A 13,600-nucleotide genomic window follows, 5' to 3' on the forward strand; every position below is an offset into this window, starting at 1 on the left:
AAAAATGCTAAAATTGAAAAAAAATATTATAATAATTAATAATCATCAATCTCAGTAAATGATTGGCATGATCAATCACAGACTATTTGAATTCCAGAGGTGGGATCAGGTGCCATGGAGGAGTAAGCATTCCCTGTCAACTGATGGAATTATTCTATGTCCAGTCATGCATCACAATACAAAGTCACAGTACAAATAAAAAAAAATATTAAAAAAAATCATTTTTTTTACATCCCAAACTGTGCCTGCATGGATGTTACCAAGTTAACTGCAGAACTGTAGGTTTTATATATTAGTCTTTGACCATTTGGTCTGCAGCTAGTTACCAAGCAATTCATTTTATACCATCTGATATTTATTCATCTCTCAACCAACTCTGCAGTAGTTCCTTTAATATTTGGTCACATTGAAAAGAATCTTGAAATGTCTAGTTATCACTTCAACTAAGGTACGAATGAGTGAATGTACAATCTACTTTCGGATATCTTGGAAATTTTCATTGAACATGTGGACGTCATGCCGTTTGTTTTGGTTTGTGGATTTCCATCTAGTGGAAAAAGTAAACAAACAGAAGACTTGAGACATTTCTTAAGTAAAAATACAGAGAGAACTGTACATATCGTAAGCGATCATACACTGGGATTTGACAAGAATAAAGTATATGCAGGTAATCATGGAATTTCGAATTTCCTCGTCAGTCGATACGGTATAAAATTATCCTCTGACTCTTACGGTATCCTACAGTATTTATACCATTGTATGTGCAGGAGAGGTTTTACACATGTCAAAATATTATAGAAGGGGGTAAGTAGATTTTGAAATACATCTTGGATTAATTTATATTAAAATAAAAAAAAAAAATATGTTCTACGGTGCGACCGTTGGGGCGAGCGCAGTTATTTACTGTCAAAAACCTTTACAAAGCTTTTACTTTCACTGCCTGTCCTCAGTTCATTAAAAAAGAAGAAAAGAATGAAAAGAAATCACTTCCCAGGCATCGGGATCGAGATTCCGAACTTTTCGGAAGTTTCCGACAAAATCGGAAATACCCGAGCCGTTTCAGTGACGAAAGTATGACGTCAAATAAAAAGTCCTGTTGACTTGAACGCAAACGATAGTGTTGTGGCATGGAGGTTGCATTAAATCGTTGTTTCACTAACTTGTTTGTAATTTTTTTCAAGGACGTTGTTGCTATGTTTTAGCCACCATGTTGCTATGCACCGCAAAGGAGTATTGGGAGTTTGGAATTTTTTCACGCGGTGAGATAAAAATTTCTTGGAACAATGTGCAGATTTCAACCCGAATTTCCTCCGTTCGTACACGTTAGTCTATTGAGCTCGCTACGCGAGCGGCGCTTTGCGCCGCCTCGCTGCGCTCGCTAATATGTTTTACGGTGTGACCGTTGGGGCGAGCGCAGTTATACCATCGAAAAATTTATCAGCCACTTCAAAGATCAAGCCGTACGAGACGTCTCTACTACCTGTGACGTCACGGAGCTCGTCGGAGCTTACGGAGACAGCCGAGCGTCTGGTTGAAACTCTAGACCTAGTGCAATTTTGGTCGAAAAACATTGCAGAGTTATTTTTTGTTTATTTGAAAAATATCTACAAACTGATAGCCTTTCATGCTTTACGTTATTATTTATTTATTTATTTATTCGCGCAAAGGTCATTGGGTAGTGCAGGAATTCTGGGAATGTTGCACAGAGAAATTTGGCTGACGTATGTACAGATTTCAATCCGGATTTCCTCTGTTCTTACACGTTAGTCTATTGAGCTCGCTTCGCGAGCGTCGCTTCGCGACGCTCGCTATAATAACAAGATAAAAAAATTGCATGCAGACCACCAAACAGTATAAATTAATTTTCTGTTTATATTCTCTTATCTCTGTAAAGTGCATCAAAACTCTGCTTGTCAGGTGTAAAAGTCAAATTACCCCCATGTGGTAATCACGAACAGAGAGGAAAGATATAAATAAAATTACATGGGTTTGAAAATTCAATTTCTACTTATAGATTCAATTGAAGAGAAAGAAATTAGGGGAAAATTAAAGTCTGAGGTACAGAGGTAAGGTACATTTTCTTGCAGGTAACAACAATCATCAGGAATATTCATTAGGATTAATTAATATATCTGTTCATTTTAGGCTCCATTGATCGTAAAGTAAAAAAGCTTTATTAATGGAAATCATGTGTCCAGTCAACTCATACACAAATCAGAAGTCAACTCGTGCACAAGTAAAATGTGTATGTATTCCTAATATTTTAGAAGTTATTTTACTCTATCCTACTCTGTTTAGTAGTGTTCCCTTTTTTAAATTTGATAAGTTTGATAAATGTTTATGGAATGAATTGTTTGAAATGATACAATATACCATTAAAATCTTATGATGTATTTCGAACAAATTTACTACCTAGTACCTACACGATATCACAGGCCTTTAGATCGCTTAGAAAAAAAATTGAGGTGTTGAAAAAAATTTTTTTTTTTTACACACACAATTTTTTTTGAAGGAATCCAAAGGCCTGTGCACGATATATACTAATATGAATACAATGTAACTAAAAGTTATATGGTGCCATTAAATTTCCTACTTTGTAAATGTAATATATATTCATATCTATATAATATGTTTTACGGTGTGACTGTTGGGGCGAGCGCAGTTGTACCATCAAAAACACTTGAGATCAGCCACTTCGAACGTCAAGCCGCACGAGACATCTCGACTACCTGTGACGTCGTACGACGTCACAAAGCTCGTCGGAGCTTACGGAGACAGCCGAGCATCTGTTTGAAACTATAGAACTAGTGCAATCTTTGTCGAAAAACATTGCAGAGTTAATTCTTGTTTCTTTGAAAGATTTCTACAAACTGAAAGTCTGATATATATGCTTTACGTTATTATTTATTTATTTATTTATTCAGCAATATTCGCGCAAAGGACATTGGGTTGTGCAGGAATTCTGGGAATGTTGCACAAAGAAATTTGGCTGACGTATGTACAGATTTCAATCCGAATTTCCTCTGTTCTTACACGTTAGTCTATTGAGCTCGCTGCGCTCGCTATTACTTGCAAGAAAGAAGACTATTTTTAAAATGTAAAGTAAACGTATTACAATTTGTTGTGATGATGTTTAACAAATAGGGATCCAATTTAATCAAATTTATTATGTTGTTTAAGATATAAAATTAAATCCACAGAATAAAAAAAATGACTTCTCATTTATGTTGCTGTATCAAATAAATATTTATCTAATAAAAATATGTACAAGTTGACACCTCAGATATAATTTCTAAGAAATTCAAAATCTTGTGGAAAAAAATCTATCTGCACATATGGTATATAGGTATAGGTATAAAATAGAATCCTGAATGGTCGAACTACATGTGATTTATTTGGTAGACCAACATGTTTTACTTATAATGGGTGTAGCCTTGTAGATTATACCATTGTATCAAATGAACTTTTACAATCTGTAGGATTTTTTCAAGTAGAGGATTTTACTGCTTTGTCAAATCATTGTCCTATTGTATGTGGTTTAATTTCTAAGTGTAACACAGAATGTACCAATACATCATCAAAACTTTCCCCTTTACCAGGCAAATTCATTTGGACAGATCAAGCCATTATGTTATTCAAGTCTAACATTCAAAGTGAAACTATAAAAAGTAAAATTACTAATTTCATGAGAAAAGATTTTGATAATGTTAATGATATGGTGGATGAAGTTAACTCAATTCTAATTGAAACAGCCAACATGTCAGCCAAATTTGTTAAAAGGAGAAATAAACAAGTAAATTGTAGAAAATTGAAAAAAAATAATAACAAAAAACCATGGTTTTCAGATTCATGCGAAGAACTAAAAATCTCAGTCAAAAACTATGAAAAATTAGTTAACAAATTCCCTTTTAATGCTGAATATCGAAAAGCGTTTTACCCATTACGTTCACGTTTCAGACGTCGATGTAACTACGAGCAGAGACAATGCAAACAAAAGATTTATACTGAGCTTGAGAACTCTCTTAATTCAAATCCTAAATCATTTTGGAAATTAATAAACAAACTTGATCGTTCATCAAAGTGCACAAATGAGAATGTATTACCTCATGACAAGTTTAAAGATCATTTTAAAAAACTGTCTTTGGATAATTCAAACTTAAATGCATTTCAAAGGGAGATTATTCAAAAATTTGAAGAGCTAAAAAAGAAACAAGAGTCATATTTTGACATGAATGTACTGAATAGCTCAATCACGTCTAGTGAAATACTTAAAGCTATTAAATCTTTGAAAAATGGTAAATCTCCATCTATTGATTTAATATCAAATGAAATGATAAAAAATAGTACACATACTTTGCTCGAATCACTTACCAAACTTTTTAATTTTGTATTTGAAAAAGGGGAGTTCCCTAAAATATGGAAGGAAACTTTTATTGTCCCATTGCATAAGACAGGTAGTAAATCTGACCCAAACAATTATAGAGGATTATCAATAAGCTCAAACTTGGGAAAAGTATTCAATAAAATCATACATTTGAGATTAATCAAATTTACTTTAGATAATAATCAAATTAGCAAAAATCAAATTGGCTTTATGGAACACAGCAGAACAGCTGATCATATATTTTCTATAAAATCTATAATTGAGCATTACAAACTCAAAAAGAAAAAATTTTATGCAGCATTCATTGATCTGAGAAAAGCATTTGATACTATTTGGAGAACAGGTCTATTTTACATACTTCTAAAAAATGGTGTTCCAAAGAAAATTTTCAATGTGATTTATTCTATGTATGCAAGCACCATGAACAAAATAAAGTTTAATGAGGGGTTAAGTGAACCCTTTATATCTGAAAGGGGTGTCAAACAAGGTGATGTATTAAGTCCCTTGCTTTTTAACATTTTCATAAACCCTTGCTTTTTAACATTTTCATAAACAAAATTGTTGATGAATTAAACAGTATCAATTCTGATCCGATATTGGTAAAGGACACAAAAATACACTGTTTGTTATATGCAGATGACTTAGTTTTATTGTCAAGTAGTCCTGATGGTCTACAATGTAGCCTTAATACTCTTGAAAATTATTGTGTTAATTGGAAGCTGGAGATTAATACGTCCAAATCAAAAATTCTGGTATTTAATTCTAATGGTAAAACCTTTTTAAACCATTTTACTATTAATGGTATCTGTATTGAAACTGTCAACAAATATTGTTATCTTGGTATAAATCTTAAATGTAATGGCAAATTTAATCTTGCTGCAGCTCGGTTAGTTGATAAAGCCAGAAAAGCATTATTCAAGATAAAGAAATCCCTCGGTTTACATCATTCCTGTCAATTACTTGAAAAATTATTTGATACTATGATAATCCCCATTTTGCTTTACGGCAGCGAAGTTTGGGGTATTGACCTAGTCATAAAAAATTCAGGCTCAGCATCTTATGAAAAATTTCATATTAAATTTTTAAAAGAAATCTTAGGAGTTCATTGCAAAACTTCAAATAATGGCTGCTATTCTGAACTCGGGAGACTCCCAGTCAAATCAAAAATTATTATGTTTGCTATCAAATACCTTGATCATTTAATTTCAATGGAACATACATTGGCACATGAAATCTTTATCAAAACTAAAGAAACTAACACATGGTCTATGTGTCTAAAAACTTGTCTTAATAACTTAGGATTTTCTTATTTAACAAATTTTAATATGTCAATGAAACCAATGCTTGGCATTATTAAACAACGCATTCATGATCAAATATTACAAGAACAAAATGCAAATATAATAAACTCCTCAAAACTGTCTTTTTATCAGAACTTTTGTCTTGATAATAGACGTGCTCATTATGTTGACAAACTAGAGTCACTACATGATAGATCATTTTTAGCAAAAATTAGGTTAAGTGCACACAACTTAGAAATTGAAAAAGGTAGATATGTTGAAATTAATAAAAATGATAGGATATGTAAAGTATGTCAAAACCTTGACATTGAGGATGAAAAACATTTCATTTTGCTATGTCCAAAATATGAAGCACAGAGAAACATATTCAAAACAAAACTATCTACTTTTCCTAACTTGAACCAAACAATCCATAATAATGACAAATTGTTAAAACTATTGATGAAAACTAGTTGTAAAAAGGTTCTTAAAATATTCTCATCTTTTTTATGTCAAATATCTGATATAAGAAAAAATATTTTAGCTATAAATGAGTAACGACATTGAACTGAATCATATGTATGTATTTATATAGTATTTTATGAGTACAATACATAATTTGCTACACCAATTGTTTGTATTCTAGTTGTGATCTACTGTATTTTCATGCTTATCACTATGTTTTCTTTGGGCCTTTACCAATTACTGTAATTGTGTTTGTGCCAATAAATATTTTTTTTTTGTAATAGATTGAAATGTACAAGAAAAACCTTTGTGTGAGTTGACTCCTCAATTTTTGTACATTGAAGAAAATTATACTTTAAACCACATAGGAAAACCTACGTATTAATGATATTAGTTTGTGTAAGAGTTGACTTCTGATTTGTGTACGAGTTGACTTTTTGTGTACAAGTTGGTTTGTGTATGAGTTGACTGTAAATCAATCAGTAGTCTGTCTAGTTGTCTGTAAAAGTTTTCAAAAAGCATATGTTGCATACTTTATAACAGTGTTATCTTTGTAGGCTACTGAACAAAGATGATGTGGTCATTTTAGACTCCCTTAATTATATCAAAGGTTAGTTTTTTGATGGGGAAAATTCAGATCTCGAGTTTTAGTGTAAGTGTAGTATTATAAGAGAAAATTTTTTTATGCTTGTTACTCCTGAATTCCATAATTAATGTTTACTGCTATGTAATTAATACCATTTGTATTCTTTTGCTTTCCAGGCTTTCGATATGAATTATACTGCATTACAAAATCTTGTAAAACCCCCCAATGTGTGGTGAGTCTGTAAGGAAAATAAATTTTTTTAGGTCACCTGAGTAAACTCAGGTGACCTATTGCTATCCGTTTTCGTCCGTCGTCGTCCGTCGTGCGACGTGCGTCGTGTGTTAACATTTAAACATTTTCAGCTTCTTCTCTGAAACCACTGAACCAATTTCAACCAATTTTGGCATATAGCATTTATGGGTGAAGGGGAACAAAAATTGTGAATTTCATGGTCCCTGCCCCCCCTGGGCCTGAGGGGTGGGGCAAAAACCATTAAAATTAGTGCAATCTTTAAAAATCTTCTTCTTTACTCCTGGACATCAAGCAGTCAAACTGTTGGTATGATTGTAATCAGCATTGAGTCCTCTACCAAAATTGTGAAATTCATGGCCCCAGGGTCAGGGGTTCTGGTGTTAGGGCAGGGCTCTATTGATTATATAGTGAAAATGCATTAATTCTTTGAAAATCTTCTTCTCTGCTCCTGGTTATTAAATAAACTAATTAAGTTCATAGTTAAGATGAGCAAGAGTGTCTCTACCAAAATTGTGAATTTTATGGCCCCAGGGTCAGGGGATATGGTGTTAGGGTGGGGCTCTAATGATTATATAGTGAAAATGCATTAAATCTTTGAAAATCTTCTTCTCTGTTCCTGAGTATTAAATTAACTAATTAAGTACACAGTTATGATGAGCAAGAGTGTATCTACGAAAATTGTGAATTTTATGGCCCCAGGGTCAGGGGTTCTGGTGTTAGGGTGGGGCTCTATTGATTATATAGTGAAAATGCATTAAATCTTTGAAAGTCTTCTTCTGTGCTCCTAGGTATTAAATAAACTATCTAAGTACATGGTTATGATGAGCAAAAGTGCCTCTATCAAAATTATGAATTTTATTGCCCCAGGGTCAGGGGTTCTGGTGTTAGGCGGGGCTCTATTGATTATATATATAGTGAAAATGCATTAAATCTTTGAAAATCTTCTTCTGTGCTCCTAGGTATTAAATAAACTAACTAAGTACATAGTAATGATGAGCAAGAGTGCCTCTATCAAAATTGTGAATTTTATGGCCCGAGGGTCAGGGGTTCTGATGTTAAGGCAGGGCTCTATTAATTATATAGTGAAAATGCATTTATTCTCTGAAAAGCTTCTTCTTTGCTTCTGGGTATTAAATAAACTAATTAAGGACATAGTTATGATGAGCAAGAATGCTTCTACCAAAATTGTGAATTTTATTGCCCCAGGGTCAGGGGTTCGGGTGTTAGGGTGTGGCTCTATAATGATTATATATAGTGAAAATGTATAACATCTATAAAAATCTTTTTCTCTACTCCTGGGTAATAAGCAGATGGACTATTTAAATGGTTATGATGTGCAATAGCTTTTCTTCCAGAATTGTGAATTTTATGGCCCCTGGGTCAGGGATACCAAAAAAAAAAAAGGGGGGGGGCTCTACTTATATACTAAAAATGAATTGTTTGAAATCTGCTCCTTGGTATTAATCAAACATTTTTGATAAGCAAGTCTGCCTTTTCAAAAATTGTGCAATGTGTAGACCTAGGGTCAGGGGTTCATTTGTGGTAAGGGCACTCCTGATTATTGCTGAATATTACTGAGTAGTTGACATGCATTTTTGTTCCCTTACCCTGCTTATGGGTATTTAGTAAACAAACTAAACATTTGCTAAGTGTATAGTTATGATTAGCAATGATGCCTCTTTCAAAATTCTGAATGCCATAGCATCTAGCTAAAAACATGAACAAAATTCAATCATTTGAAAGTTGTTGCATGATGCTCAGGTGACCGATAAGGCCCGTGGGCCTCTTGTTTAACTTAAATTTTGTATTTATTTTTTAGAGAGAACATTTTCATGATTTTAAGAATACTTTTGAACTATTGATTACAATAATAAAAACATGTACAATGCTTCTTAGCTTTATAAAATAGGAAAAATTAAAGAACTACAAATTTGAGCTCTCTTAAAAATTGAGTTGTAAGGTATTTTAGGCCTAATTAAATGCTAGTTGTTAATTGAATGATTGCACAGTAAATTAACTAAATTTGCCTAGACAGTCAGATGAATAAGACTAAGTAAACATAATTTAAATGATGGGTTTTATTTTAACAGATATTCTGTGATATCAGTAAAGAGAAAGCTACAGAATGGAACAGTCGAAGAGAACCAGAGACAGACAGATACACAGACAAAATGTAAATTTTTATCCATTACCACTGATGTATAAAATTCTAATCATCATTTATGGCTGATGCTATAAACCAGCTTTGGGATCCTATTAAATAAATATATGAGGAACAAGCCTTGTTGTGACCAAACTTGCATGGATGAATTTTATGTTTCTAAATATTCACTGTACAAGACATGTTTGGATGCTGGGTCTGACATTTCCAAAATGACTTTCAACAACCTGCACTCCCCCTTAACTACCCCAGTTCTTTTTGTTTCTACCTGTACTTCCAGTTATTAAGGTCTTCCGTTTCTAGCGGAAGACCTTCTACTGATTCTGTTGGTAAAGATTATTATTCTTTTTTTTTTTCTTCTACTTCCTAGACGCCAACTTTGAAGCCTCATATCTCACTCACTTCTCAATTGATTTCGCTCAAATTTTCAGAGCTTCTAGAAGTTACTAAACTCTATCAGAATGTTGTCTAAAATTTCAAAAAATCACTTCCGGTTTTGAGTTATTTCCCTTTAAACGAAAATTTATAGGCTTTCGTTTCCAGACAAAGGCTCAGAGACGGCTAAAGCTGGAGCAGAAATTGAACTGATTTTAGATAATAGAAGGATTGAAGTTGTGCACATCGGTTTTTGTTTTTCGATTTCTCTATTCAAAATGGCGCTATACAGGGGTCAAAAATTAGAACGCCTAAAAGAGCGAAAATTTACACATATTTTGCTTTTTATCTTCTAAACTAAAAATATTTTGTTAAAACATATAGAACAAAATTTGTGCAAAATTAAAAGATCTTTCAAATGATATCTCGAAAAAAGGGCTGACCCCTAAATTAAGGGATCTAGAGGGGCCAAAAGTTTTTTCCAAATATCTCAAAAAGTATTGAGAATTTGTAATACGTCCAAGAAGCAAAGTTCTTCAAAATGTCAAGCTTAATCTATTGAAGTTGTCAAAATTCGTCTGGAGCCGTCACTTCCGGTCAAACCGGAAGTCGTCAAAAAATGCATATATTTGCCGTTCTTGACAAGTTTTTGGGTAACATATGTCACAGGAAGCATAAAACTTAATTTTCCGTCCGTCAACATCACTTCCGGTCAAACCGGAAGTAGCCAAAAATAGCTTATTTTTTAAGGTTTTGATGCAAAATTGAAATTGAAGTGACTGGAGACGACTTAGCTCATTGCTTTCTTTTGTTGACGTCACTTCCGCTCAAAACAGGACGGAAGACCTACTCGTTGCTTTGCAACGAGCTTTGCTCTAGTTCTCTGTCTTCCTCATTTTCTTTCTCCTTCAATGTCCCATTTTAAAGCAATTTCCAAACAAGTGGCCAGTTTTAAATTCTTAGAGCAAGTTTATTTCAAAGTAATTAGTACAAAGCTTTAAAACGTAAACCACTCTTTTACGTGTGATATAAGGATGCATACCATACATTTATTTTGTGTTAGACTTTTCCTTGTTTAACATTCAGTGAGGTCAGCTTTCTAGTCTTTAATTTCATATTATGATATGCCTATATTTTTACAAAGTTACATCATTATAATGTTTTTTTCCAGTCTGGAGGAGCTGATGATGCGGTTTGAGGAACCTAACCCTAACCAGCGCTGGGACAGCCCCCTGTTTGTCGTCCACCCCGAGGACAAACTTCCTTATGATCAGATTACTGACGCTCTCTTTAACAGGAAACCACCGCCACCTAACATGGCCACACAAAACGTAACTTATTGTCATCAGAGTTTATTTCATTGAAATTTGCTTTGAATAATTTTCAATGCATGAAACTTTCGGTTTTTTTTAAGTTAAAAATTTAACATGAAGATCTTTTAAAACTCTTGAAAATTTGAGTAAAGAGGCTCTGTTGTAATGCAGAGATGAAGACAAAAAAAAATAGCACAGTTTTAAGGTATATCTGTATCATTCCTTTAATTTAAAATGTATTTTATGTACTAAGAAAATAATCACTGGCCTGTATGTGATACGAATTTGTCTTCATTTGTAGCAACCTCTCTCCTCCACTAACTTCCTGTATGAGCTGGACAGAGTAACACAGGACACAGTCTCAGTAAGCATGGCTGATCTAGAAGGATGAAATTTACTGTATACAAAGAATTTATTTGCCTCCCATTTATTATCCCCATTTCTTTCACACAAATATGAAAGGGGATGAAAATTTTCACAAAATTTAATGGGCAAAAATATATGATTTTACACTGCATTTATGTATAATATTCATGTAATTTAATTTTGATGACTCTATCCAATCAGCATGTATATACATGTACATGTATGTATGTTTCGTTACACAATAAAACCCTTGTAATATTTCAGACTATTATGGAATCCCAGAAACTGTGTGTGGCAGGAGATGATATTTCTATACCCGGGGCCACTGAAAAAGTATCCTTCCCAGAGAGTAGAGCAAAACAATGATCAAATGTTATTGAATGTCCTGACAGATCATCAAAGTGAATACATGTGAATTAGCCATGCTCTCTAACATAATGATACCAGGGCACAAAGAAGTAGAGGATGCAAACTTAGATTTTGCTGTTTCGATTATTTTTAAAATTGCTGTCAGATGTAACATGTACATATAACAAATCAATTTTTTCTTAGGTAAGATAGTAGTCAAAACTTGCAGAAGATTAGAACCACGATGCTGGATTCACCGGTTTATGAGAAAATCTTTTATATATAAACTGTTAATTTCACTGTAATCTTTTTCTGTGAAAATTAAAACAAGCAGTTTTTTTCTAAATAGTTTTTTTTTCGTGTATACTATGATTTAATTTATAAGAGATCCTCTGGATGTTGGTTAATTTCCTTAATTAGTTTACAGATTCACCTTCTTATTCCAGTCACTCTAGCGGAACTCCAGCGACACAGGCGTCAGTTTATAACCTACACAAAGATGCACCCCGTGGAGGACCTCTCTAAAATCCCCAACATGTTTGTGCAATATATTAACAACTCATTGACTTGACAAAGGAAAGCTTCTGAGATATAACAAGAAAAACTTGAAATAAAGAAGGAATGTTTTCATGGAGTTACTGCCCCTGAAATGTATTTAGAACATGTATTTGATTTTAATGCATGAAGCTAAAATAAAAAAAAACTTTATGATATGATACTTGTAATTATAAAGTAAGAATTGCCATTAATTATTTTAATGGAATTTTGCTGTAATGGTTGGGTCCTGAAATTGATTTAAAACTTTTTTTCATGTATTTGACAAATTTAATCTGTTCATATTCCTGTTTTACCAAAATTAATGTCATATAGTTATGTCTCATAAGAGAGTATCTAATACTTAGTTCACAGGAGCAATAATTTCTCCTCACTATTAGAATTTTGGATTTGTAAGGGACACAACATTTTATAATAAAAAAAATTGCAGACAAAAACTAAAAGCAGGCATAGGAAAGAAATAATGAACAATGTATTTTGTAATCATGGTTAAATGCTACACAGATGATAACAAAATCCTTTAATTTGGTAAATGAATATTTTGGAACCACACACTGAAGAATTTATTTTTTGCAAAGTGAAGTAGTTTTAAAGTAAAATTATTTAAGTTTTGCTCATTTTCTGTATATAGAGTTACCACCCTTGTGAAGAGATCATTAATTTAAATATTAAAGGTTTTAAATTAATTAATACTCTTTTACCATTCTTTATATAGCAATAATTATGCATGTTTTATTTTCATTCTAGACTACTCTAAAAATTATGTTCTTTAAAATTATTTAATGAAATTAGAAGAATTATTAAATTATTCACTATATTCATTTTAATTATTATAATTTTATAGCAGTCAACTGCACCTAGTGTAGGAAATTCCCAAGTAACTATAAGTTCAATCTTTGTAATGTCCCTGTCAAAGATGTACAGGGATTTTAACCCATGAAGAATATGATTGCAGAATCTCAATAAGGTGACGGTGATACACTATTACTGTGCTGTATCACTCTTGCAGTAGTAACGTTAACCCTTCATGACATCTACAGGGGGATCAGACCAGTTGATTCTGAAAAAGAAAGTGCCAGATGTAAGATTTTTAAATCAATCACTCAATCCTTCATATGAAACCTTAACCTGAAGACCAAGGTCTCATGTGGCAGTAGGTGCTGGCACGAATAATTGAATATAAAAATTCAATTGATTTATTAAGGAGGAACATGTTAAGTTCTAGTCGACGAAAACCATAGCAAGAATACAATTCTGACATAATTTAGTTGAAACTTCAGATTTCTGTAATCAGGAAGTTAAACAATTGATATGCTTTTAAGGTTCTGACTTGTAATTGGTAGAGACAAACAAGAGGCCCATGGGCCACATCGCTCACCTGAGAAGCTTTGACCATTCTGTTCTTTACCAGATTTCCCCCTTGTTATACATAATGCATCCCCACCCTACCCCACTGATCATAATTTAGACATTTTGAAATCTACACTACCCCATGATCCTTCCATGGGCACATAT

General features: G+C 32.9%; 1 protein-coding gene across 1 annotated transcript; it reads left to right on the plus strand.

Annotated features, from left to right (window-relative positions):
- Positions 1-516: 516 nt before the first annotated feature.
- LOC134247337 (protein KTI12 homolog) lies at positions 517-12,314 on the plus strand. The gene is made up of 9 exons (XM_062729710.1): positions 517-667; positions 2,015-2,066; positions 6,687-6,739; positions 6,892-6,947; positions 9,058-9,140; positions 10,675-10,834; positions 11,118-11,180; positions 11,447-11,515; positions 11,958-12,314. Exons 1-9 carry the CDS (start codon positions 517-519, stop codon positions 12,099-12,101), a joined length of 831 nt encoding a protein of 276 aa, XP_062585694.1. The 3' UTR covers positions 12,102-12,314.
- Positions 12,315-13,600: the final 1,286 nt, after the last annotated feature.

This window comes from Saccostrea cucullata, unplaced genomic scaffold (genome assembly GCF_032062105.1).
Source record: "Saccostrea cucullata isolate Sc308-1 unplaced genomic scaffold, CSIRO_AGI_Scuc_v1 ctg39, whole genome shotgun sequence".
NCBI lineage: Eukaryota > Metazoa > Mollusca > Bivalvia > Ostreida > Ostreidae > Saccostrea > Saccostrea cuccullata.

Excerpts from the sequence above, each read along its gene's own strand:
- LOC134247337 (XM_062729710.1), top strand. The coding sequence starts at position 517 with ATGCCGTTTGTTTTGGTTTGTGGATTTCCATCTAGTGGAAAAAGTAAA. Across the intron at positions 6,740-6,891 it reads CTCCCTTAATTATATCAAAG|GCTTTCGATATGAATTATAC; the intron begins GTTAGTTTTTTG and ends TTTGCTTTCCAG. Across the intron at positions 9,141-10,674 it reads GACAGATACACAGACAAAAT|TCTGGAGGAGCTGATGATGC; the intron begins GTAAATTTTTAT and ends GTTTTTTTCCAG.